Below are 27,375 nucleotides of genomic sequence, written 5' to 3'. Positions count from 1 at the left end.
TAGGCTGCTGCCTTTGGCTCAGGTCATGATCTCAGGGTCCTGGGATCGAGTCCCACATCGGGCTCTCTGCTCAGCAGGGAGCCTGCTTCCTCCTCTCTCTCTCTCTGCCTGCCTCTCTGCCTATTTGTGATTTCTCTCTGTCAAATAAATAAATAAAATCTTAAAAAAAAAAAAAAAGTAAATTAAAAAAAAAAACTCAAGTTCATGAATACAAAGAACAAACTAGTGGGAGGTAGAGGTTGGGAGATAAGTGAAATGGACAAGCTTTGAGTTATAAAATAAGTCATAGGAATGTAATGTACAGTATGTGACTATAATTAGTAATACTATATATTTGAAAGTTGCTATGAGAATAAATCTTAAAATTTATCAAAAGAAAAATTTTGTAACAATGGTACAGATATTAACTGTGCTGATCATTTTGCAGTCTATAAATATCGAATTAAGTTGTACACCTAAAACTAACAAAGTTATATGTCAGTTATACTTGAGTTTTTAAAAATAATTACCATGTCGGGCGCCTGGGTGGCTCAGTGGGTTAAGCCACTGCCTTCGGCTCAGGTCATGATCTCGGGGTCCTGGGATCGAGTCCCGCATCGGGCTCTCTGCTCATCAGGGAGCCTGCTTCCCTCTCTCTCTCTCTCTGCCTGCCTCTCCGACTACTTGTGATTTCTCTCTGTCAAATAAATAAATAAAATCTTTAAAAAATAATAATAATAATTACCGTGTCATCCAGCAAGTCCAGGGATCAGATATTTATATGCCATTGCTCACAGCAGCATTATTCATAATAGCCAAAAGGTGGAAACAGTGCAGATGTCAATCAGCAGAAATGGATAAAACAAAATGGGGTAGGTACATGAAATGGAGCATTATTCAGCCTTAAAAAGAAACAAAATTCTGACCCATGTGACTGTGTGGATGACTCTGAGTGAAATAAGCCATACACAAAAGGACAAATATTATATAATTCCACTTACAAATAGTGGTTACCAAGTGCTGGGGGAAGGATAAGTGAATTGTTTAATGGGTATAGAATTTCAACTTTTGTTTTGGATATTGGATAAGTTTTAGATAATGAAAATGATCTGGAGTTGGATAATCTTGATATTTCACAACAACATGAATTTACTTAAAACATCACTGAATTGTACACTGAGAAAGAAGTAAAATGTTAATTTTTACTCTTGGAATAAAATTCTTTAAAAATGAGATGCACTTTTCCTTAATGCACATTAATTGATAGCAGTAATAATTTTAAACTATGAACTAAGAGCTGTGAGATATAATAGGATATACTTAATATATAATATATATTAATAAGATATAATGAGACGTACTTATTATCTTAAATGTGTTCATCCTTCTTACAGGAGTCAGCTGACTGATGCTGAGAAGGGGGAAAAATTTTAATATCTGAACCTTTCTTTTTTTAAGGCCTTCATAAGACGCTGTCTGGCCTACCGAAAAGAAGATCGGTTTGATGTGCACCAACTGGCAAATGACCCATACCTTCTCCCACATATGAGAAGATCGAATTCTTCAGGAAACTTACACATGGCTGGGCTTACAGCATCCCCCACACCCCCTTCCTCAAGCATCATCACTTACTGATTTTCCTCCAAAATGGGCATGATCTCTTTGAATTGCTTCCAGATACACACTTGAGTTTGAGAGCATTTGATTGTTTTCTGTTGGTTTTTGTTTTTTTTTTTTCCTCACGCAGGACATGGTTGAGAACTATTTGTGAACTGAAGTTCTTCATGGCGTCATTTGTATGAGAGTGGATCATGGACAATGAATAAAATGTACACTTTTGACTATATCCTTGAGCAGTGAAGGATGACTGCCTGTTGCACAGAAACAGGAATACCATGTTAAGAAAAACTGTTTGGGGGAACACTGTAAATAACGTTTATAATACTTAAATACATTTGGTTGTTACTAGAGAGTTCTAATATGAAGGGTAGTTTTTCATTATTTAAAAACACATGGAAAAAATATTTCTAACACAAGAACTATAGTGCCTGGATACATTCTTCAGCATTCAGCAGTTAATCTGCTGAAACCAAAGTAAGAACTGAATGACAGTGACATTTGTGTTTTATAGTAGAATGTGAGAGTTAGAATCATTAGACATAGTTAGACTTTGTCATTTGCCTATTTTGGCTTTTACCAAGTTGTACCTCGAAACCATGTGTCCATTTTTGTTTTATTGGTTTTTTTTTTTTTTTCCCCCACTAGTCATTAACAGGATAGCTGTTACTCCTAAACACTTTACACCTTTGACAAAATGAGCTGCTTGTTTTAAAATCAGTTGAATTCACTAAATATCTCTGTTTTCAACATGTTTGAATTAAGATATTTTCCCTTTGTTACCAGGCCTTGTTCATAAACAAGTGACAGTATGTAACCAAATGCAGATCAGACCAGTTCTATGCAGGATAATGATAAATTCCCTTCTAGCTCTATTGTAAATTGTTGTACAGATGTTGTATTTCAATTACCAAGTTTCAGCAGCTTATTCTTGTACAAATGTTTAAAAATATGGCTTTTCTAATTGGATATTGTATTTTTTTTAAGTCTTCTTGAAGGCGCTTTAATTGCTGCTAAATGATGTTGCTTCTTTGCTAAAAAATCTAATGACCTCCTTAAAGGTGCAAGTTGACTGTACATCATAGAGAGATATTAAAGGCTGGCATTCATTAACAATCAAGGCATGTAAAAATGACCCATCTTGGATATATAGGGTTCATTCAGTCAGATTCTTGGTTTCTAGGGCTATGGAGCACATAGATAACTAGATTTATAAATTGTTCATGTTTCTCCTACATTTCTAGAAGGTTCTTATCAGAAAGGTGAGATGATGGTCCCATAAATAAGTTTCTTGTGGTTTGTACAGATTTGTTAAAATGTGAACATTTCTAACTGCGTTGTATGGTAGAAACCATTATTTTTCAGGATGTTATATTTTACTCCTGTAAGAATTATTTGTCACATTCACAATACTGATACTTACATGTAAATCGTCCATGTTGCCGAAAAAGGAGGTGATAACCACAGATTCTCCTTAATATTGTACAGTTAAACTGTGGCTCTTATTTCTCATGTTGCAAGCCATTTTGTTTCATTGTACATACAGACACATTGTCTCTTTAAGATGCTGCTGAAATTGTAGAGAATGTAGCCAAAACAGTAATAAACAATGACAATTAAAATTTAAGGACTATGAAAATTACCTTTCAAGGGAGCTTTGAAGATTTAGGATTTTAACTGACTTGGCTCCTCAAGAATCTACTTCATAAATTCTTTAAGTATACTTCAGGACAGGTATCAAGTGCTTCACTCTGTGAAAGTGAACCTAATAGTCATTATCATAATCCTGGGTAAGTAACACAGCACTGTTGAGGAGTGGCCTCAGGGCTGTACCTACTCATCTCTAGATTACAACAAATCCTATTTTTCAAAAATACAGATATAATAATCAAATATTAGCATTAATTGGGTGTTTTAGGTGATGCCCACAAATTTTTCAGTTTTGTTGTTTGCGTTTTCATCTTTCCATATAATTAAGTAGTGTGTTCCTATAGTAATTGTCACAAAGTCCTGAATTAAAATGCTTGGTTTTTAAAATTTCAACGAGATACCAAGTGGACACGTACATCTAACACTAGGTGGAATAAGAGTGTAAATCATTGTGTTCCCATACTCTTTCAAGTGAATGAAAAGGACTGCTAGTGTGGAAATGCAGGAAAACAAGCCACAGCATGAAACTACCTCCCTAGTTCAACTTACACACCTATGTATGTTTTTCCCAACAAACGCTATACAGTTTGCGTCACTAACCCAACAGGTACAAGATGGCTAACTGAGCCAAACTAAACCATTTACTGTTTCCTTCACACGGGAAATTGGGATCCATTGCTGAATAATTTCAGTCACTGGCTAGCTTTGGCTCTAATATATTTTAAAGCTTACATTGGTTTTGGTCCCCTGAAAGCAGGCCTTCATTCCCTAAGACATGAGCCAAGGGTCTCCCTTGAGGAATCAGCACTGATGCAGGTAAAATACAGTTTTTCATATAATTTAAACATCTTTCTTTGATATAAATTAGCTGTAGTGTATGCATGTTGAGAGGAAGTATAGAAATCACCCTAATAATTTTTAAGTTGGGAGTTGAGTAGATTTTGTTTTTCAAAAGTGGAGTCGGGTTTATTTCCTTACTGATCACCGTCCCCCTCTGCTAACAAAACTCTTTCAGTTTAAATGGTCCATAAAATGTGAACCCATATTCTACAAATACCTTATTTCATGAAGCCAAAATGATGGGAGAGTTTCAGCGAAACATTTAAAGAGTATATTGTTCATTTTGCTGTTCATTAACTTAATACAATGTTGACTGACATCAGATGTGATTAGCTATGTGTTAGTGTTTAATGTAGACAGCAGTTCTTTTAGCTTAAGAATTTATTTACATTGCTATTTGAAACGTGAAAACCTTAGCCTTATACCTCGATACCGACAGGTCTTTCTGCAGTCCCACTTTAAATTTTGACATGTTATCTGATCATTAAGTACAACTGAACTTAAATGTTCTGAAGGCTTAATCTAATTCAAAAAGTGCTGAGCAGCTACTTTTTAAGATTCAGCGGGGAAGATGGTGTTATACAAAGATCGTGAATTCTTCCCCTCCCATGACCGTACCAAGTCTACTGCCACATATGGGCCATTTCCCTCTGGACAAGATCTGAAAACAACATGAACTGCTCTCTACAACGAAAGATATAAAGGACCACATCGTGATGGGTAGGAGAGGAAATCCCCAGTGTGGCAGCACAGTAGGGAGAGAGATCAACTAGAGAGCCGTGCTGCCTCAGGAGGAGCAGGCACATTGGGCACTCTGGACCCTGGGGTCAGCATCGGAGACAAGTCACCAGAACATCCGGCTTGAAAAACCAGCAGCCTTGACCTGTGGGAGGTGCCAAAGTGCTACAGGAAACAGAGTCACTACTTAGAGAGCTTGGCTGTAATTTGGCTCACCCTTAGGCCCAGTGAAAAAAGAGCAGCTTGAAAAGCACTTTGCAGTAATCCACAAGCAGAAGAGGGTATCACAGGTGCAGAGGTCTTCCCTGAGGAACATGTGGTTGCCCTCCCTGTCCTAGGAATCTGTGCCAGGAAGATAATCCCCCATAATGTCTGGCTTTGAAAATCAGCTGGGTTTAACTTGGAAGAGCAGTAGGAAACCAACTCTCTGCTCTTAAAGGGCCAGTGCGCTGTAACAGTCCAAGATCCAGCCCTGAAGCAGCATACTGAAAAGCACCTGCGTTGGGGGAACTGGGTGGCTCAGTTAAGCATGTGCCTTCAGCTCAGGTCATGATTCTGCTGTTTCATGATCAAGCCCCGAATGAGGCTCCCTGCTCAGTGGGGAGTCTGCTCCCACTGCCCCTCACCCAGCTCATGCTTGCTTGCCCTCACGCGCTCTCTCAAAAATCTAAGAAAAAACAGCGCCTGGGCTAAGAGGGGTTCTGTGGTATAATGGCTAGCAGTCTGGACTCTGAAAAGTAGCTAGGTTATACGTATAGAAGATCTGTTGACTAATTTTAAGGCAGATGACAAAGGGATACAGATCTGTAGGAACTTGCTCTGGAAGGGATAGCACTGATGGGCATAATTGTTCTTGGCATTCCCCACCAAGCCCGCATCTCTGTAGTTGCCCCTCCAAAGTAGCAATCACCTCACCACCTCGGTGAGAACTGGCTCCTCTTTAAAGTCCTTTGGCCCCAGAGATGGAGGCAGCCCTGCCTATCAGCACATCCACAGAATCACTGCAGGGCCTTGCAACCACCCTCACTGGGAGTTAGCCCCGTCCCTGCCCCATCAGCATACCCACAGAAGTCAGTCACAATTGGATATATGCAGCCCGTCCCACAGGGGAGACCTCTAAAGCCCCTTGTTCTGGTAACCATGGGGGAATTGTGTTTCTGGACCTGACAAGACACCAACATATGTATACCTCCCAAACCAGGACATGTAGCAGCCCTATGTATTACATAGAAACAAACACAAAATGAGACAAAGAAATATGCTCCACATGTAAGAACAGGACAAAAACCTCAAAAAATTGAAATGGAGATAAGCAATCCACTGATAAAGTAATGGTCATAAAGATGCTCACATAACTTGGAAGAGTAGATGAACTCAGACCCTCAACAAAACGATAGAAGTTATTTAAAAAAAAAAAAAAGCTGAAGAATACAATTAACTGCAATCAACAGCAGAATAGAGGATACAGAAAATAGGTCAACAATCTGAAAGGGTGGTGGAAATCCGCCAAGCTAAATAGCAAAAAAAAAAAAATTGTTTATGAAGCTAGGTTAAGGGACCTCTGTGACAACATCAAACATACCAACATTAACATTATAGGGGCCCCAGAAAGGGAAAAGAGGAAGAAAGCAGCAAGAAAGGGACAGGAAAATTAAATAATGGTAATGGGGAAAGAAACATCCAGTCCCAGAAAGCACAAAGAACCTCAAACAATACTGGATTCAAAGAGGTTCACACATAAAAATGTCAAAGTTTAAAGACTATCTTAAGAGTCACAAGAGAGGGGCACCTTGGTGGCTCAGTGTGTTAAAGCCTCTGCCTTCAGCTCGGGTCATGATCCCAGGGTTGTGGGATCCAGCCCCGCTTTGGCTCTCTGCTCAGCAGGGAGCCTGTTTCCCCCTCTCTCTCTGTCTGCCTCTCTGCCTACTTGTGATTTCTCTCTCTCTGTCAGATGGATAGTAAAATCTTTAAAAAAAAAAAAAAAAGTTTAAAAAAAAGTCACAAGAGAAAAGCAATTATATGCAAGGGGATATCCATAGGCTATCAGCTGATATTTCAGCAGAAACATGACAAGCCAGAAGAGAGTGGCATGATATAGTCAAAGTGCTGAAAAAGAAGGGCGACTAGCTGGCTCGTTAGGTAAATCATGCAACTGTTGATCTTGGGGTTGTGAGTTCAACCCCTGTGTTGGGCATAGGGCTTACTTAGAGTGCTGAGAGGGAAAACCTACAACCAAGAATCAAGAACATGACAAAACCTCAAAGAAGTAAACAATGGAGATAAGCAATCTACCTGATAGAGTAATGGTCAAAGAACCTAGAAGAGTAGACGAATTCAGAACTTCAAAAAAGGGGTAAAAAAAATATTAAAAAGAACCAAAGCTGAAAAATACAGTAACTGAACTGAAAAACACTGTATCAAAAACTAAAATCAACAGTAACAATAACCTGACAAGTTTATCATTCAGAACTAAGTTTTCCAGACAAACAAGACTCAAAAGGCTACTAAACTGGCCTTCAAAGAAATGCTAAATGGAGAGAAAATACCATAAGAAAATTATGAAAGAAAAAAATTTCACTAGTAAGAGCAAACTTACAGTAAAGCTAGTAGATCACTTGTAAACCTAGGATAAAGCTGAAAAGACAAAAGTAGTAAAATCGACAGTATCTAAAACAGGAGACAGAAAGGATCAAAATGTCAAATACATAAATTATGGGGGCGGGGTGAGGAGTAAGAAAATGTACTTTTAAAACATGGCCAATCTTGAACATCAACTTTCAATAAACTGCTATATACATAGGGTGCTCCATATGGACCCCATAGTACCACACACTAAACCCTATGACAGATGAAAAAAAAAAAATCCAAGCATAAGAAAAAGTCATCAAGGGGCACCTGGGTGGCTCAGTGGGTTAAAGCCTCTGCCTTCAGCTCAGGTCATGATCTCAGGGTCCTGGGATCCAGCCCAGCATTGGGCTCTCAGCTCAGCAGGGATTCTGCTCCCTGCCCCACCTGCCTCTCTGCCTACTTGTGATCTCTCTCTGTCAAATAAATAAATAAAATCTTAAAAAAAAGTCATCAAATAAGACAGCAAAAGAGAAAGGAACAGAGAACTACAAGAACCACCAAAAAACAATGAGCAAAAATAGTATTAAGTACATAACTACCAATAATTACTTTATATGTGAATGGACCAAATGCTCCAAAGACAAAAGGAGACTATGATTAAAACAAAACAAAACAAGACCCATTTATATGCTGCCTACAAGAGACCTACTTCAAATCTAAAGACAGAAACCAAAAAGTAAAGGAATAGCAAAAGATATTTCATGCAAATGGAAACAAAAAAGAGCCAGGAGAGCAAGACTTAAGTCACATGAAGTAGACTTTAGAGACTGTAATAACAGGCAAGAGCATTCATGATGATAAAAGGGTCAATCCAACAAGAAGACATAAACCAGTATATGTATCTGCACCCAACACTGGCACATCTTCATATATGAGACAAATATTAAAAGACATAAAAGGACAAACTAATAGTAATGTAATAATAGTAAGGGGCTCTGACACCCTTCTCACATCAATGGATAGATCATCCAGACAAAAATCAAAAAGGAAAGAGTAGATTTGAATGATGAATTAGATCAGATGGACTTTGCAGAAACATATAGAACATTCAGTTTAAAAACAGCAGAGTACAGGGCGCCTGGGTGGCTCAGTGGGTTAAGCCGCTGCCTTCGGCTCAGGTCATGGTCTCGGGGTCCTAGGATCGAGTCCCGCATCGGGCTCTCTGCTCAGCAGGGGGCCTGCTTCCTCCTCTCTCTCCTGCCTGCCTCTCTGCCTACTTGTGATCTCTCTCTGTCAAATAAATAAATAAAATCTTAAAAAAAAAAAAAAAACCAGCAGAATACATTCTTTTCAAGTGCATAAGAAACATTCTTCCGGATGGGTCACATGTTAGGTCACAAAACAAGTCTCAATAAATGTAAGAAGTTGAAATCCTATCGAGCATCTTCTCCAACCACAATGGTATGACAAGAGAAATCAACTAAAAGAAAAACAAAACAAAACAAAAAAAAACACACAAAATACCTGGAGGTAAAAATACTACTAAACAACCAATGGGTCAATGAAGGTATCAAAGAGTAAATTTTAAAAAACTGTGGAGACAAAGTACATATTCCAAGATATTTAGGACACAATAAATGCAGTTCTAGGAGGGGAGTTTATAGTGATACAGACCTACCTCAAGAAACAGGAAGATTCTTAAACAATCTAACCTTATCCCTAAAGAAACAAATCAAGCCCATAGCTGAAGGCAGGAAAGAATAAAAAACTCAAAAACATTTGAGAATCTACCTTTGTTCCCAGAACGTGCTTGAGATTGACACTCTGATCAATCAGGATTTCAGTCTTCTGCTTGGCACTGTAGCTTAAACCTCGATCTCTTCAGAATGCCCAAAGCCTTGTTTCCTATCAACCTTAGACTGCAAAGCAGTCTAAGAAGTCTATGGGGGAGTAGCACTTAATTAAAGGAGGGGGGGAGTATTTTATTTCAATGATCAAACATTTTTGTTGTTACTGTTCTCCTTGTTCCTGAATCCTATTCTGATCCTCAACCACATAGCAATATAATTAGTGTTGATCTAAGGTGTTACCCATCAAAAAATTGCCACGATCTTTACAGCTGAATAAATACAAACAACTGCGTAATGTTTAAAACAATAATAAAATAAATAAAATCAATGTGGAAATAAGTGAAATGGAGAAGAAAATGACAATATAAAAGATGAAACTAAGAGCTGGTTCTTAAAAAAAAAAAACAAGACTGATAAACATTTAGGCAGATTTATCAAGAAAAAGGACTCAAAATCAGATGAAAGAGCAGTTCTAACCAACTCCACAGAGAGGATAAGAGACTAATATAAACACTTAAAGGCCGACAAATTGAACAACCTAGAAAAAATGGATCAATTCCTATAAACATACACCATCTTCCAAGACCGCAATCAGGAAGACAAAGAAAATGAGAACAGGCTAATTACGAGGATACTGAATCAGCAATCAAAACCTCCCAACAAAGTCTAGGACCAGACAGCATCAGAGTTGAATTCTACTAAACATTTGAGAAGAGTTAATACTCAACCTTCTCAAACTATTCCAAAAATCAGAAGAGAAAGAAAACTTTCAGATAGATTCTATGAGCTCAGCATTACCATGGTATCAGAAGACAAACTACAAAAAAGAAAAGTATCAGTATTCCTGATAAACAGAGGCAAACAGTTGCAAAATTCTCAACAAAATACTAGTAAGTTAGACTCAACAATAAATTTAAAAGGATCATTCACCAGGATCAAGTAGGATTTATTCCAGGGCTGTAAGGATGGTTCAACGTCCACCAATCAATCCACGTGATACACCACATTAATTCATCTATTCATCCATTGATTAATTCAATAGATGCTGGAAAAGCATTTGACAAAATTCAACAGCCATTCATGATAAAACCTCTCAACAAAGTGGGTATAGATAGAACATATCTTAATATAATAAAGGCCATTTATATAAAAACCCATAGCTAACATCAAACACAGTAGCGAAAAGTGCAAAGACCAGGAAGAAGATAAGGATACCGACTCTCATCACATTCATTCAACATAGTATTGGAAGTCCTAGTCAAAACAATCAGACAAGAAAAATAAAAGACATCCAGATTGGTAAGGAAGAAGGAAGAAGAACTTTCTCCAGGCCAGAGAGACTGGCAAGTGCCACAGTTTACAATCCCTCACCACTTGCTAGCACAGAGGGGAACAGGGCATAGAGCTGGCCTGCTGTCTCAAAGCCCTGGGCCCCTAACCCACACTGGCCCCAGATGTCCCGGGGGCACAGAAAAAAAAAATCCATGGCTTAAAAGAGCAAATACGGTATATCGGAACTAACCCTAGAACCCTGCAAATGGCAGGGGAGCTGCTGGAACACGCTGCGGGTCATAGGTGCTGGTGAGAACCACTGTTTACATTATCACCTTGACAGCATGGACAAGAGCAGGTTTTCGGTGCTCTAGCCATCCTAATGCTTCAGTGAGCCCTGGGCCCCTAGCCCTCACCATTACTAGCCATCACACCAAGGCAGCCCAGCCCAGCACACAGCGGGACACCCCTGGTCAATGCACACTACACTCTTACCCACTGTGCAGAGGTGACACAAGCACAAAGCACTCTGAAATACTCTCAGTTTTCACCACTTTTGTACCAGAGGGCTTGCTAGGCACTCCCTATTCAGAGCCCTCTGGGAACTCCTGACCACAACTGCTTTGGCTCCAGAGGCCCTCCCGGAATACGCTTTGCACACTATATCCTGGAACCATCCTGACCCATGCCCACCTGAGGTATGGCTGTCCTATCAGGCACCCTCTGTGCAGAGAGCCCAGGACTTCACTGGCCCACAGCCATGTGAGCTCCAGCCATCCCAGCAGGGAAGCCCCAGTTGCAGAGAGCCCCAGGACCCTGATACATGCCAGCCATAGTTCCAGCACGCCAGCCTAACATGTCACCAGGCACACAGGCTACATAGGGGACAACCACACACAAGACCATTCTAATGGTCTAAAGACCATTCCTTTAGAAGTAGCTGTTCTACATGTTTCAAGGAAACAAACACAGAAAGTGAAGCAAAACCAGGAGATAGAGGAATGAGCACCAAATGAAAAAAGATAAAACTTCAGAAAAAGGACTGAATGAAATTAAGATAGGCATTATATCTGATAGTGAATTTAAAGAAATGATCATAAACATGCTCAGTGGACTGAAGAATGGAAGAACTTAGCGAGAACTTCAACAAAGAAAAAATATAAAAAGAACCAATCAGAGTTAAAGAATACAGAAACTGAGGGGCACCTGGGTGGCTCAGTGGGTTAAGCCACTGCCTTCGACTCAGGTCAGGATCCCAGTGTCCTGGGATTGAGCCCCGCATCGGGCTCTCTGCTCAGCAGGGAGCCTTCTCCCTAACCCCCCCACCCCCGCCAACTGCTTCCTTCTCTGCCTACTTGTGATCTTTCTCTGTCAAATAAATAAATAAAATCTTTTAAAAAAATATTTAAATTAAAAGAAAAAGAATACAGAAACTGAAAGGAACACATTCTAAGGAATCAGCAGATGTGTTGACATGGAAGAACCATCAGTGATCTGGAAAACAGGGTAATGGAAAGCACCCAAGCTGAGGAATAAAAAGAAATAATTTTTAGTTTTTTGATTAAAAAAATTTTAAAGATTTTATTTATTTATTTGACATACAAAGATGACAAGTAGGCAGAGAGGCAGGCAGAGAGAGAGAGGGAAGCAGGCCCCCTCCTGAGCAGAGAGCCTGATGTGGGGCTCGATCCCAGGACCCTGAGATCACAACCTGAGCTGAAGGCAGAGGATTAACCCTCTGAGCCACCCAGGTGCCCCTATTTTTTTGATTGTTTAAAAAAATACTTTATTTCTTTTAAAGAAAGAACATGAGCAGGGGGAGGGGCAGAGATGGAGAGGGAGAGACTCTCAAGCAGACTGTGTGCCCAGTGTGGAGGTGATGAATGTTAATTAACATGATAGTAGTAATCACATCACAGAGTATATGGACATCAAATCACCACACTATAAGCTTGAAATATATACAAATTTATTTGTCCGTTATACCTCAATAAAGCTGGAGAGGGTGCTTGTGTGGCTCAGTCAGTTAAGCATCCGCATTTGGCTCAGGTCATGAGGATCAAGCCCTGCAAGGGGTTCCTTGTTCACCAGGGAATCTGCTTTTCCCTCTCCCCACTTCCCTACCAAGCTCATGCTCTCTCTAGTTAGCTCTCTCTCTCTCAAATAAAAATAAAGCTGGAGGGAAAAAAATTATCCTTCTATTACAATTTTGTGTTCAAGAGACTTTAAAATCCCCAACATGGTATTCACTAACCTTTCAAGTGACAAAAGTAATAGCATGGCAAAGCCTTTAATTTACAGTGGAATATCTAAGAAAAATTACATTTGACTTCCACAGGTTTTGATATAACCTTTTCAGATTTATGAAGTTATTTAGTGAGATACTTAATTACCTTAAGAGAAAAGCAATTGTCTTATATGGGGGTATTTGAAACGCTTCACCACTAGGGATCCAAGACCTACTTGATAAAAGTACTGGTAGTGCTCTAGTTCTGAATGATGGTCTGTAAAATGCTGTTGGGAAATCCCTATTTCTTTATTCTGCGAGTATCGAATTCCAGTTTAAAGCAACATTGTTCTGGGGCAGCTGGCTGGCTCAGTTGTTAGAGCATGGGACCCTTGATCTTGGGGTCGTGAGTTCAAGCCCCATGCTGGGTGTTGAGATTACTTATTTGAATGAATTAATAAATAAATAAATGTTTAAAAACAGAAAAACCAAAAAAACCATTGTTCTTCCTTTCCAGCCAGGACCTGGCAGCATGGCTCCTGCAAAGGGGAGTGGTGAGAAGAAGGGCCATCCTGCCATCAACGAGGTAGTAACCAGAAAACACACCATCAACAGTGACAAGTGCATCCATGGGGTGAATTTCTTTTTTCTTTTTTTTAAGATTTTATTTATTTATTTGACAGAGAGAGATCACACAAAAAGGGGAGCAGCAGAGAGAGAGGCAGAAGCAGTCTGCGCTAAGCAGAGAGCCCAATGAGGGTCTCGATCCCAGGCCCCTGGGATCATGACCTGAGCCGAAGGCAGATGCTTAACCAACTGCACTGCTCAGGTGCCCCATAGGGTGAATTTTAAGAAGTATGCTCCTTGGTCACTCAGCGAAATCAGAAAACTTGCCATGAGAGAGACAGGAACTCCAGATGCATGCACAGACAACAGGATCAACACAGCTTTTTGTCAAAGGAATAAGGACTGTTCCATACCGTACCCATGTACAGATGGCCAGAAAATGTAACCAGACTCCCTGGCCCCAGTTGGCCACTGCCCCTCAGGACCGTAACCAGTGGAAAGTCTTAAATGGCTGCCACCCTGAGGGCACACAGCAAGAGGCAACAGTCCAGGGATCCCAGTCTTTCTGTGAAACAGGCCAGTAGCTCATGGACACCGCTGCAGGCTGTGGGACAGGCTTCTAGCTCAGCATACATGTAGGGGCTGTGGTCCCTTCTAGAGACTGGGGTCGGGGAGTGCCAGGATGCTTGCCCTCTGCCACACTCGAGAGTGCCACCATCTCCTGGAGAGGAGTTCATACATATCAGGTGACCCAGGTTTCCTGGCTGCTACCAGGGGGGAACACTTGATCCCCTGGCTTGAGTGGCCAGGAGGGCTGTTTCCTAGGCCCCACAGGACTCTAATATTTGGAGAGACAGTTCTTGGCAAGCTACCGGCCTCAGGGCACCACACAGATAGTAAACTGAAACACACTTCGAGTCCTTCTGTGAAAAAGCCCAGTTTGCTCTTCCAAGAGATTCAATCGGAGCGCAGGCTTGAGGTCTGGCACACGTGGGGAGGCCTGTGGAGGTGTTCTTAGGGAATCTAGTGTATGTGTATGTGTAATCCTTGTGCTCTCCAGCTGCCCTGCTCTGGCTTACTGATGTCTCCCTAAAAGGAGCTTATACCCTGCTCCAGCACCCTAACTGGTGCAGCAACTGCTAGGGGACCCCTCAAAATCTCCTGGCCCTGGTGGCCAGTGGGGCTTAACTCGTCAGTCCCACAGAGAAAGGGTTGAGTGGGTAACCTTGACAAGGCACAACGAGGGGCAACAGATCCAGGAGCCCAGTCTTTCTGGGAAAGAAGCAGATTAGTCTATGATCCTAGCTGTAGTCTGAGTGGCAGGCTTCTCATTAAACACACATGGAAGGGCTGACATCATCCTTTCCAGACACCTCCCAGAAAGGAAGAATACAACTTGTCTGGTGCCCAAATTTGGGTGACTGGTCCCAATGGGCTCCTCTAGATCACCAAGCAGTGAGACCTCTGCCTGTGGTCTTATAGGACTGTATATATTTGCATAATTTAATGCCTGCTGCCTCAGGGCCTGGCTTCCAATCAGCTTGAATCTGGGTGCTAAATGAGATCCTCCCCTTTGGGACATGGTGGGTTCCCGCACACCCTCACCTGCTCCGAGCCATTAAAAATAAAATAGGCTGTTCGAAAAATCAGAAAGGTCTGAGAGACAACGAAGAGCGAGGGCAGAATTGAATGACGCTCATCTCCCACCCAAAGCCACTCCTTCAAAACTGGGAGAGGTGGCTGTATTATCCAATGCATAGCAACCGACCCAGCCATGGGGCATCTGGGTGGCTCCGTTGGTTAAGCATCTGACTCTTGATTTTGGCTCATGTCATCTCAGGGGCCTGAGATAGAGCCCTGTGTCAGGCTCTGCACTCGGTACCGAGTTCGCTTGAGATTCTTTCTACATCTCCACTCTGCTCCTTCCCCACCTGTGCGTTCTCACTCCATCTCTCTCAAATAAATAGTAAAATCTCAAAAAAAAAAAAAATAAATAAGAGAGAAAGAAAAAGAAGGGAAAGAAACTGTTGCAGTGTGTTAAGAAAGGTGAAGAAACTGAGAACTACAGAACAAGAAAAACCTCAGGAAAAAAATTCTTAATGAAATGGAGATAAGTAATTTATCTGACAAAGAGTTCAAAATAAGAATATAAAGAAGCTCACTGAACTTGGGAGAAGAATAGATGAACACAGTGAGAACCTCAACAAAGAGAGAGAAAACACAAGAAAGTACAGAGAGAAGTTTAATCTAGAGCAATTAGGCAAGAAAAATAGAAGCACCTATATCAGAAAGATAAGAAGTAAAACTGTCATTATTTGCAGATGACATATTATATGTAGAAACCCTAAAGACTTCATTGAAAAATTGTCAGAACTAATCAACAAATTCAGTAAAGTTGCAAGTTGCAAAAGAAGGGAAAAATCCCATTTATAATTACATTCAAAAGAATAAACTATCTAGAAACAAATTAAGTCACGGAAGTGAAAGACTTACACACTGAGAACTAGAAGACTTTGCTAAAAGAAATTGATGAAGACACAAATAATAGAAACATATTCTGTGCTCACAGATTGTAAGAATAAATATCATTAAATTGCTCACACCACCCAAAGTAATGTTCGGATTCAGTGTGATCCCTATCAAAACTCCAAAGGCATTTTTCACAAAAATAAATCACAGGATCCTAAAATGTGTATGGAACTCCAGAAGATCCTGAAATGCCAAACGAATCTTGAGTAAAAAAGCAAAGCTGGTGGCATTACACTTTCTGATTTCAAACTCCATTACAAACTATAAAAGTCAACACACTATGGGATTGGCATAAATACAGACTCATAGGTCAATAGAACAGAGCAGAGAGCCCAGAAATAGACTCACACATAGATGGCCAGTTTGTTAAGGACAAAGAGTCATATATACAATGGTGAAAGGACAGTCTCTTCAGTAAGTGGTGCTGGGAAAACTGGACAGCCACATGCCAAAGAATGAAATTGGACCACTGTTACAACATACACAAAAATAAACTCAAGGGATGCCTGGGTGGCTCCGTTGGTTAGGCAGCTGCCTTCCGCTCAGGTCATGATCCCAGGGTCCTGGGATCGAGTCCCACATCGGGCTCCTTGCTCGGCAGGGAGCCTGCTTCTCCCTCTGCCTCTGCCTGCCTCTTTGTCTGCCTGGGCTCGCTCGCTCTCTCTCCCTCTGTCTCTGACAAATAAATAAATAAAATCTTAAAAAAAAAAAAAAAAACCTCAAAAGGACAAAAGTCTTGAACATAAGAACTAATACCAGAAAACTCCTAGTAGGAAACATAGCTGGCAATCCCCCTTGAAACAGGTCTAGAAGAGGATTTTGTGGATCTGACACCAAAAGCAAAGGCAATAAAGGCAAATATAGATGGGGCGCCTGGATGGCTCAGTCGGTTAAGTGTCTGCCTTTGGCTCAGGTCATGATCCCAGGGGCCTGGGATCAAGCCCTGTATTCAGGCTCCCTACTTAGCCAAGAGCCTCCTTCCCTGTCTCCCTCTGTTGCTCCCCCTACTTGCACTCTATCAAACAGATACATAGAATCTTTAAAAAAGAAAAAAAAAAAGGCAAGTACAGAAAGTGGGACTACATCATATGAAAAACCTTCTGCACAGCAAAAGAAGCACTCAGCAAAATTCAAAGGCGTCCTATCAACTGGGAGGAAGTATTTGCAAATCATATATCTAATGAGGGGTTAATATTCAAAGCATATCAAGAACACATACAATTCCACAGCAAAAAAACACAAAAAACAAAAAACAAAAAAACCCAAATGATCTAATTTTAAAGTGAGCACTGAGTGACATTTTAAAATATATGAATAGACATTTTTCCAAGGGAGACATTCAGATGGCCAACAGATGCATGGAAAGGTGCTCAACATCACTCAGCATCACGGAAATGCAAATTGAAACCACAATGAGATACCACCTCAGACCTCTCAGAATGGCTACAAGAAACAGAAAGACAGAAACAGCAAGTGTTGGTGAGGATGTAGAACAAAGGGACCTCATGCATTGTTGGTGGGAAAGTACATTGGTGCAGCCACTATGGAAAATAGTATAGAGGTTTCTCAAAAAAAAAAGGAAAAATACAATACTATATGATCCAGGAGTTTCAGTTCTGGCACAGATCCAAAGAAAACGAAAACATTAATTTGCAAAGATATTTGCACCCCCAATACCTACACCCCCATGTTCACTGCAGCATTATTTACAACAGCCAAGACATGGACGCAACCCAAGTGTCTACCAATGAATGAACGGATAAAGAAAAGATCCACACACCAGGGAATAATATTCAGCCATAAAAAAGGAAATCCTGCCAGTTGCAACAACATGGATGAACCTTGAGGACATTATGGTAAGTGAAGGGTTCAGACATAAAAAAGATAAAACCGTATGATCCCACTTACATGTGAAATCTAAACAAAACACCACAAAACCGCAAAAACAAAAAGGCAGAAATGAGAAAACCCCCAAACCCAAGTTTGTCTATGGATACTGAGAACAGAGTGGTGATGGCCAGAGGCGAGAGTAAGTGAAATGGATGAATGGGACCAAGGGTACAAACTTCCAGTTGTCAAATAAATCACGAGGGTGTGACGTACAGAATGGTGATGGTCGTTAATTCTGTATTATAAACAAAGTTGAAATATTGAAAGTTGCTAGGAAAGTAGATCTTAAAAGTTCTCATCACGAGGAAAAACTGTAATTATGGATGGTGACAGATTTTAAGTAGCCATTTTGGTGATCATTTTGTAATATATACAAACATGAAATCATTACACCTGAAACGAATGTCATTGTATATTATAGATCAATAAAAAAATTACTTCACCCCAGTTTCTTCATCTGCAAATAAAGGCAAAAATGTCTAATATGTGATATTTTCTTCAAGGGAAAAAGCTGAGAAAATTAGACAAGAGGTCAACATATCTAAGTGGTTTTAGCTATGAACACATTTAAGTGAATCAAAGAAAGGTTTTCAAGATGAGAAAAGGTATCATTTAAAAGCATAGGTTGGGGTGCCTGGGTGGCTCAGTGGGTTAAGCCACTGCCTTCGGCTCAGGTCATGATCTCAGGGTCCTGGGATCGAGCCCCGCATTGGGCTCTCTGCTCAGCAGGGAGCCTGCTTCCCTCTCTCTCTCTCTGCCTGCCTCTCTGTCTACTGTGATCTCTCTCTGTCAAATAAATAAATAAAATCTTTAAAAAAAAATAAAAAAAAATAAAAAAATAAAAGCATAGGTTGTTAGATGACAATTCCATCCATTACAATGCCTTTTTTTTTTCAAAGATTTTATTTATTTATTTGACAGAGAGAAATCACAAGTAGACAGAGAGTCAGGCAGAGAGAGAGAGAGGGAAGCAGGCTCCCCGCCGAGCAGAGAGCCCGATGCGGGACTCGATCCCAGGACCCTGAGATCATGACCCGAGCTGAAGGCAGCGGCCTAACCCACTGAGCCACCCAGGCGCCCCTCTGCCTTTTTTTTTTTAAACAATGCTTTCTGAGCATTTAAAAATTAATGCACTCAGGGGGGCTGTAGAACAAATACTGATTTAGCCTCGCCTAAAAACCTCTCTTAGGTTCTTTCATTCATGCAGCAAGAATTATGGAGCATATACTCTACGCAAGACTCTTCCAGGCTCTGAGGAGACAGAAAGAAGTAGGAAAAAGTGTCCTTGTGGAGCACAGAGCCTAACAGTGGAGACAGGCATCAATTCAGAGAAACACACAAATAAATGTGAATTACATTGTGGTAAGACCGTAATGTACTAAGCACGACTTAAAAATTAAAAATAAACAGAGGTCCACAGAAAAAGCCAAAGTTGTATGTGACTCGAGCATAACATAACTCAGATCCTATCACTATAAAAACTTTTCACTTTGGTGATGAAATAATAGGTCAAATAATAATAATAATAATAATAATAGTCAAATAATAGTCAAACTTGCAGAAAGTACCAAAGTCCACGCTTGGCTGCTGACAGAGAACACTTGCCCTGGCGGCTGGCAACGCTCCAGGGATCCCAGGCATTCTCGTCTGAAGAAGTTGATAGAGACATTTTAATCCTGTCCATTCTCCTTGACTCTTCAAAAGAGACAATTCTGGACAAAATGCTAGCCTTGTAAAATAGGAAATCACTTACACTAAAAGTCTTTCCTTGGTAATTCTCTACCAAGGTTCTCGAATAATCGGTGTCAGTTTTATTACATGTATAACCTCCTTAAATCCCTAGATTATTGATATGACCATAGTATTCTTTTAATAGTATTCTAATAATAGTATTAAAAGAATACTATGGTCATATCAATAATCTACAGTGTCTGGAGAGAACTGCATTGGATAAAGTATTTTATCCAAAGCAGTTCTCTCCAGACACTGCTGTGTTTCCTAAGATAAAGCAAAGAGTTGGTAGTTTCTGATATGCTCAGAGATTACAAGTATTTTATTTTTTTACCCTCTGTGTTGAGAACTTTTATTATTACTCCCAACTTGTTGTAAGCGAAAGAATAAAGCTCTGAGAATGAAAGTGAAAATCCCACCAAATAAAGACTCTTCAGTTCCTCCCCATAATTTACTGTTTACTCTTGAGCAGGACAGCTAAACCCCTAATCCTAAAACAAACAAAATCCCATTTTTAATCCCCCCTCCCCGCATTAGACAGGACACAGTGAGCCTAGAGCTTCCGTTAGAAGCTGAGCAGCAGGTGTGAGGAGTCCACGCCTTTGGTCACGCGGGCTCATGCGCACAGCTCGCCTCCTACTGGACACAGCGGTGCCCTCTCAGTTAGCTCTCCCCCTGGGAGGGACAGTGTGCTCAGCCCTCTGGGTGCTCCACCTAGGAAGGCACGCTCCTCCCTCCTCGCTGTTGAGAGGCCCTGGTCCAGGGATGGACGCAGGGAGCTGTGCATTTTCCACACAGACTCACTCTCACCTCCATCCCCCTGCTAGACTCCAGGCTAGATGACGGCAGATCCTCATGGTTGCTCATTCAGTAGACATGAAGTGCTTGCTGAGTCAGGAATGTTCTAGATGCTGCAGAGCCAATTAAACCAGACATGGTCCCTGCTACTGAGGTAAGAAGACAGTTGGGTGTAAGCCCAGGGGCCTCCCCTCAAGGGTCACACTGTAGCCTGTTCTCACCTGCATCGTCTCTTCATTCACTTTGCTGCCAGTTTGCGGGGACAAAGGCACCAGTGCCCAGAGCGAGCTGCATGCCAGGCACACGGCTCCCCTCCAACTGCAGAGATACCCCCCCCCCCCCCAAGAGCCTGCCTTTGAATGACCTCCATTTGACCAGGCTGGTTTCAGCTGGGTTCTTCTCACAACGAAGTGTCCTGATGACTGCCCTTTCTTACTGTTGAAAAAAAGGAAAATCAGTGGCATTTTCAATTCCGATGAAGAAGGAGGGTCTTGTTAGCTCTGGTTTGCCTTAAGAGCATCCCCTATGAGAGTGCGCAGGACCCCACACGGAGACCCCCAGCCCCGCCGCCCAGCTGCTGTGTCCTGTGTGGGTCTCCACCAGGCTGGGGGCCGTCCCCATCCCCTAGGGGGCCAGGTTGTGATCAGCTGAAAGAACAAATGAGTGGTTCCTGTTTCCGCCTGGACACCATGCTGGGGGCTGAGGGAGAGACAATCTCTCTGGATTCCACCATCTTCATCTAGAAGATAAGGAATTGAGGGAGAAGACCTCCAAGGTCCCCCAAGCTGCTTCACCTAATCTAGAGGCATCGTTTCTTGTTTCTTTGTTTTCAGAGCAACCAGAGTTAAGAAGCTCTAGAAGGTGAGTTGCTTTTCTCAGCCCAGGCAGAAAGGATGGCCTTGGCTGGAGAAGAGGAAGAGGGCTCAGCCCACCGGCTTCTGGCTTTTCCCAGACCTCCACAAGACCAGGAGCAGCTGAAGGTGCTCCCCAGCCACCCCTAAAAGCAAGGTACCAGAGGTACAGAATGGGGTGGACTGGGAGGCAGGAGACCAGGTGGGTTGGGAGGGGCACCCCAACGCTCTTCTGGGCTTAAGTTTCTTTGGGGACAAGAGGAGACCCTCCAGTTTCGCTGGCGCATCCCGTTCTGGGGTGGCCTGGCCGCCTTCCCCTGGGTGCCACGCCTCTTCCTCCTGCTCAGCGCTGGCCCGCAGCTACACCTTGATCTGGTTTTTAAGTCTATGTTCCGTTTGGTATTTGATTTGCAGAAGGCTATCTGCTTGCTCAAAAGGATTTTCAAACCACTGATCTTTATAAAGGGCAAGCTCTTCCCTGCCCAAACCAAACTAAAACAAAGACCCTTCATCAGCTCTCCATGACGGTCCCGTCTAAGCCCCTTGGGACGGCACCCAAGGTCTTTCAGGATCTGGCCCCGCCCGCCCTCGGCCCGCAGCGCCGCCCCGGGGAGCGCCGGCCACCGCCGAAGCGTGCCCTGGCCTCCCCCGACGGAAGGCTCCGGCGGCCGCGCTCTCGGCCCCTCATGCCGGTCCCACGCGACACCGCGCAGCTGACTCGCGAGCGCTGTGCCGGAGAGCCCTCGGCTCCCGGGACACGCGGCCCCAAACCCAGCCGCCCCCGCTCAGGCGCGCTCGGGCCTGCGCGTGCGGCGGGAACAGCGGCCTCGCGCAGCTGCGGGGCCGGCGAGGCCGGCGTGGACAACCCCGGCCCGGGCCGAGGCCTCGAGGCGCAGCTGGGCCAGCCACGGCCGGGCCCCCCCCCAGCCTCGGGTCGGGGAGCTACGGAGGCGGGCTGTGGGAGAGCGCGGGAGGGGAGGGTGGGAAGCAAACCCCCGCGCCTCCGGCCGCACCGGGCTGCCTCCGGACGGACTTGCAGTGTCTGAGGGCTTCACAGACCTCCGAAGGGCTTTTCATTCTTATCTTGACCATCCTGAGGTGGAGAGTTTTACTCGGAAATTGTGTGGAAGGCTCCCTTTGGAGGATGCACCCAGGCTTTTCGGCATCTCCACCCAACAAAAACGTCTAAGCCCCCAGCACCCGTTTCTAACAAACTAGCGCGCGCGCCCTTCGGGCCGCTCCCGCCAGGCCCCAGCCCCGCCCAGGGGCCCTGCGAGGCCGGCCCGGAGACCCCGCGGCCTCCGACGCTGCGCGGCTCTCCCAGGCTCGCGGCGCCACCTGGTGGCCGCGGCGCGCATTGCGGGTGGGCCTTCTCCCTGTGGGTGGCAGAGAGAACTGGAGTCCCAGAGCCAAAGTCGATGTTGGGCACCAAGCTCTCCTGCCGTGTGGAGACAAAACGGGCTTGGGACCGGGCAGACCTACCCCATCGCTTTCCGGCTGTGGGAACTGGAGGAGGTTTCTGAACTGTTAAGTGGAGATATCAGTGCCACTTGCTGGAATGCACGGGAAAATTAGTAAGAAAACTCGCCCAACATGGCACCTGGTACCTGCTGCCAACTTAATACTTCCCTTTATATTGATTCCTTTTGCTCACCAAAGTTTATTTGTAAAGGACGCTACTTTAGCCTTATCCAAAGCAACTCTATTTTTTCAATACGTTAGATATATAGGTATTAAAATTAGAAAATAAAATTTTCCTTCATTTGTCACACTCGGCAACACAGATCCGTGTGATAAAGTCCAGAATCCGTGCTTGCCCAAGGCCCCCTTTTCTTTTCCCTCTCTTCTGCCTCTTTACATGTTCCAAGTAGAATCAACCCTCATATATCCTTTCCTGGAACACAGCAACATCAGGGGGCGAAGACGCGGGGGAGGGGTGGCTGGGGTGGCTGGGGGAGGGTGGGGGTTGTTTCTCTCGGGTTATATATACTATTGCCTAGTAGAGATCTGAATTAGGGAAAATGAATTTCATTGCCTATTGAGTTTTCATGCCCTCATTTCAGGTCAACCCCGGAAAACAAAAGCAAAAACTTGGCAGAAATCAAGGTGGGTAAATGCCTTGTTTACTAAATGAACTCTGAGCCCCTGGACTCTGGCAACAGAAGCCTGTTTCAGCTCCCTAACAAAGCAGGCTCTGGAACAGGCTCTCACATGTTCCCCACCACCCACAGGCACACAGGTCGCTCAGCTGCAGATTCAAATGAAACGTTAGAAGGGTGTTATCAAATGAAACAATGTTAGAAGGGTGTACGCTTCATGTATCTGACAGCTAACATTATTTTCAGAGATCTAAATGCCAAAATAATGTGGACTCTTGTCGAATCTTTGGGTCTCTCTGCTCAACACAGCTGTCTGAACATTTAGAATATTGGAACATTTCTGGCCAGTAAACTGATTTACAAACACAACACTGTAGATCAGTCACAGTGCAAGTCTGTTAAGGCCAATGACACTGATAATTCCAACCTAGGACCAGTGTTAGAGATTTCTTGATAGAGAGCTCCCCGGGTATATGACCAGCCATACAGTCCTTTGAAATGCTGTTGGAGATCACCAGCCCATTACCCTCCAGGCTAGGCAGCTGAGGTTCCATAAATCTTCCATTTCTCCCCTACATGGAAATGATCCTATTGTTTTGTTGATTAAAAAGTAATTCAAACATGTTTTTAAAGATTCTGGCAATACTCATGTGTAAGAGAAGAAATGAACAGTTCCCATAACACTACCACCAGACACTCCAGTTCAAATGCTTCTCAAAAATGCTTTCCCCACAACCTCAGATGGACTTACTAGTTCCAGTCTCAAGCCAGGCCAGCCTGGTCAGAGCTGGCCAGATGTGACCCACTTTTCTTGCATCAGGATTTGAGGCCATAGAGAGTAGAGGGCAAGAAAGCCATTCAGGAACTCAGGACCTCTTAGAATGCATTAAAAGAGAGAACTGAGGGGTGGCTGGATGGCTCAGTTGGTTGAGTGTCTGCCTTCTGCTTGGGACATGATCCCAGGGTTCTGGGGTCAAGTCAAGTCCCACAGTGGGCTCCCAGCTCAGCGGAGAGCCTGCTTCTCCCTTTTCCCCTCCCCACTGCTTGTGCTCTCCCTCTTGCGCCTGCTTGCTCACTCTTGTTCTGTCTCAAATAAATAAATAAAATCTTAAAAAAAAAAATACTGATCATGAGATCCAAGAGTTGGTTAAGGCAAATAATGAGTTTGGGGTTCCAAAACTGGCTTCAGGAAGAGGCTGGTGAAACTCAAGTCTGTGTCACTGTCCCCATCACTGTCCAGGGCCATCACTCCCTCAACTTTATTATAGTTTACAGGACTGCTTCAAATTCCGTAAACCTTAGTGCCCATTCCACTGGGACTCATGGATCCAAAATAATGAAGTCCATAAAGAATCCTGTTTTATTTTCTTGAGAGTAAGGGAAAGAGAGAGAGGAGGAAGGGGCAGAGGAAGGGAATCTCAAGCAGATTCCATGCCAGCGTTAGCCTGACATGGGACTTGATCTCACCAACCTGAGATCATGACCTGAGCCAAAATCGAGTCAGAGGCTCAGCCAACTCAGCCACCGAGGTGTCCCAGAAGCATCTTGTTTTCTGATCCTGGATCCCCTGGGCTCTGGACCATGTAACATTTTGAAGCCTCCAGTTTTTTACCCATCCCTGTCAAGATAATACTTGAGACACTGCAAAATTCAGATGCCAGTGGGCCAGGCAGGTGGCAGAAACCAGTGGGCCAGGTGAGGACCATGGCCAAATGAAGGGCTTAGGCTCATGGGGACCCTTGTTTCCTTGTGGGACTTTTACTCAGTGTTGCCAAATCTTCGGACTTTTTGAGAAACCAGAAATCTGGATTTATGTGAGGTGTTCTTATTTTTAATGTTGGCAATTAATTCACATTTTAATATATAGGCTGGATGGAAGGAACCATGTCTGGGAGAGTAGCCAGTTTGCTACCTCTTGTTCACCTGACAGATTGTCCTGGCTGGCTCAGCAACTTGCTTCCTGTTTTACATTTAAATTTTAATTTTTAAGAAGATTTTATTTATTTGACTGAGAGAAAGCACAAGCAGGCAGAGCAGCAGGCAGAGGGAGAGGGAGAAGCAGGCTCCCCACTGAGCAGGGTGTTTGATGTGGGGCTCGATCCCAGGACCCCAGGATCACGACCTGAGCTGAAGGCAGATGCCCCACAAACTGAGCCACCCAGGCGTTCCAGTTGTTTTTTCAAGAAAACCAAGAGTTCATTTATTTTTTTAAGTAATCTCTACACCCAGTGTGGAATTCGATCTCAAGACCCAGGATCAAGAGTTGCATGCTCTACCAACTACCAGCCAAGCACCCTCTTTGCTTCTTTACCCTCCAGCAGTGAGCACAGATTGTTATTATCTTGAGTCCCAGTGGCCTTTGTGGAAGAGGGGCCTGTTTTTATCTATTGCCAGAAAACACTGTGCAACCTCAACTCTGAGAACACCCCTGGGACCCACCTCCACCAGTGGATGGTTTCCAGTGCCCAGGATGCCACCAGCCTGAGAGTGGGCCTACCTACTCTTCCACTGGCCTGTGGTTCTGCTGCTTAAATAACTGGCCTTGGTGTTACTCCCCCCATTCTTCTGTTTAATCTAACTGGCTCATATGCAAGAAGCCTATAAAGGAACGCGTTGGTCAGCAATATGGGAAGATGTTCTTCCTAAACCTCATGGAAAAAATATCAGCAATAAAATAAATACAAGCAATAGTCTCTTAACATGTGTAATTTACTAAGTGGTAAAATGCCTTCGTAGACAAGGACCCTTGTGTTGTCTTCTTACCTCCCTGAGTTCTGGAATAGCCTGATTCAATGACCACCTACCTAGGTGGAGGTGTGTGTTGGTACCGGTAAGGAGAGCCAGGGAGGGGACAGGTCCGGGGTGGAAGGGAAATGTCAGTGTTCTGTGGTTCCCATCCCCTGGGAAGCTTCTTAAGACTCAAGGTCCCAGGAATCATATTCTAATGGAGGTGATTCCAGTTGTAGCTGGGGTGGTGGGAAAATGAAAGGGAAAGCCCTCACCTTTGGGCCAAGGTAGAGCCCATCCCTGAACATTAGCTAGTGTCTCACAAATAACGAAGGTCTTTTTTATTTCCTTTCCTTTTTCATTTGTCAGGAAATGAGCTAAACTTCGCTGTCCTTGGTAAGTGTGCTTAATAATGGGCTAAGGATAAAACAGGAACAAAAACCAAAGGGGGAAGGGACAAGTCATATCACACTCTGCCTTAGGTGTCAAAGGGGCCTCTGGATGGGGCGCCTCTGGATGGGGCTCAGTCAGTCAAGCGTTAGACTCTTGGTTTCAGCTCAGGTCATGATCACAGGGTCAAGAGATGGGAGCCCCACACTGGGCTCTGTGCTGAGCAGAGCCGCCTTAAGATCTTCCCTCTCTCCCTCTATTTCCCCATTCCTCCTGGCTCTTTCTCTCTAAAATAAAACAATCTTTAAGAAGATCCTTAAAAAAAAAAAAAAAAAAAAAAAAAGTGACCTCTGGATGACAGCTGCAAGTCTATTTCTTCCATCTGCCCTGAAGCTCTTCCTTCTTTTCACTCATTTCTGGGTTGGTGGCCCCCGGAGGGACTGTGCAGCCCCTTCCTGCCTCCCTGCTGCTAGACAGACTTTCTCACATGCTGATCTGAGCCTGTCCCCCATGGAGTTCCTTCAATGACTCCCATTTTCAGAGACAAAGCCACCACTCCCCTGCCTGGCCCTCAGGGCCGTGTACTCTACTCTTCAAACACTTCCTAACCTAGAAGGTCTCTGCCCCTCTCCCCCTTCACCTAATTCATGTCCAATATTGTCTCTCAGAAACCTTCCTGTCCAACTCCCCAGCACCCACACCACACTGCCTCTTCTGGCTCAGTCCTGCTCCCTAGGGTGCAGCAGGCCTGCTCCCTGGGCCTCATGAGTTCCTCTTCCTCCTCCTCAGTAAGGGCGGAGCACGAGGCCAGATAGAGTTCCCTTCTCTGCCTCGCTTTAGCTAGAAGTGGCCATATAGCTCCACACTGGCCACAAGAATGTATGCCACAATACTGAGTGTGACATGAAACTGCTCTGAACTGTCCCCCAAAGAAAGGGGAATGTACCTTTCTCTTCTTCTTGCTGGCACCTGATGGCCTGGTTGGGACTACAGCTGCCACCTGGGTCCGTGGAATGACCACAGAAATGGAAATGGACCCTGTAGAACTCCAG

At 43.5% G+C, this 27,375-nt stretch overlaps 1 protein-coding gene and 1 long non-coding RNA gene across 3 annotated transcripts in view; one reads left to right on the top strand and one right to left on the bottom strand.

The window, feature by feature from the left end:
- The window catches only part of TLK1 (tousled like kinase 1), a 143,678-nt gene extending 140,455 nt beyond the window's left edge, over positions 1–3,223 (top strand). For both annotated transcript variants that reach the window (XM_059394147.1, XM_059394148.1), the window contains one exon: positions 1,438–3,223. In XM_059394147.1, the coding sequence (XP_059250130.1) occupies positions 1,438–1,614 (177 nt within the window). In that variant the 3' untranslated portion in view covers positions 1,615–3,223. The remainder of the gene's footprint in view (positions 1–1,437) is intronic.
- LOC132013824 (uncharacterized) lies at positions 3,096–20,566 on the bottom strand. Its single transcript, XR_009403116.1, has 2 exons — positions 20,269–20,566; positions 3,096–3,347 (listed from the first exon to the last, which is right to left on the bottom strand). It is a non-coding gene; the product is annotated as an uncharacterized LOC132013824 (long non-coding RNA).
- Positions 20,567–27,375: the final 6,809 nt, after the last annotated feature.

The sequence above is a fragment of the Mustela nigripes genome, chromosome 3 (assembly GCF_022355385.1).
Source record: "Mustela nigripes isolate SB6536 chromosome 3, MUSNIG.SB6536, whole genome shotgun sequence".
Lineage (NCBI taxonomy): Eukaryota > Metazoa > Chordata > Mammalia > Carnivora > Mustelidae > Mustela > Mustela nigripes.
Note: the sequence above shows the minus strand (reverse complement) of the source record. Positions and strands in the feature narration are given on the sequence as shown.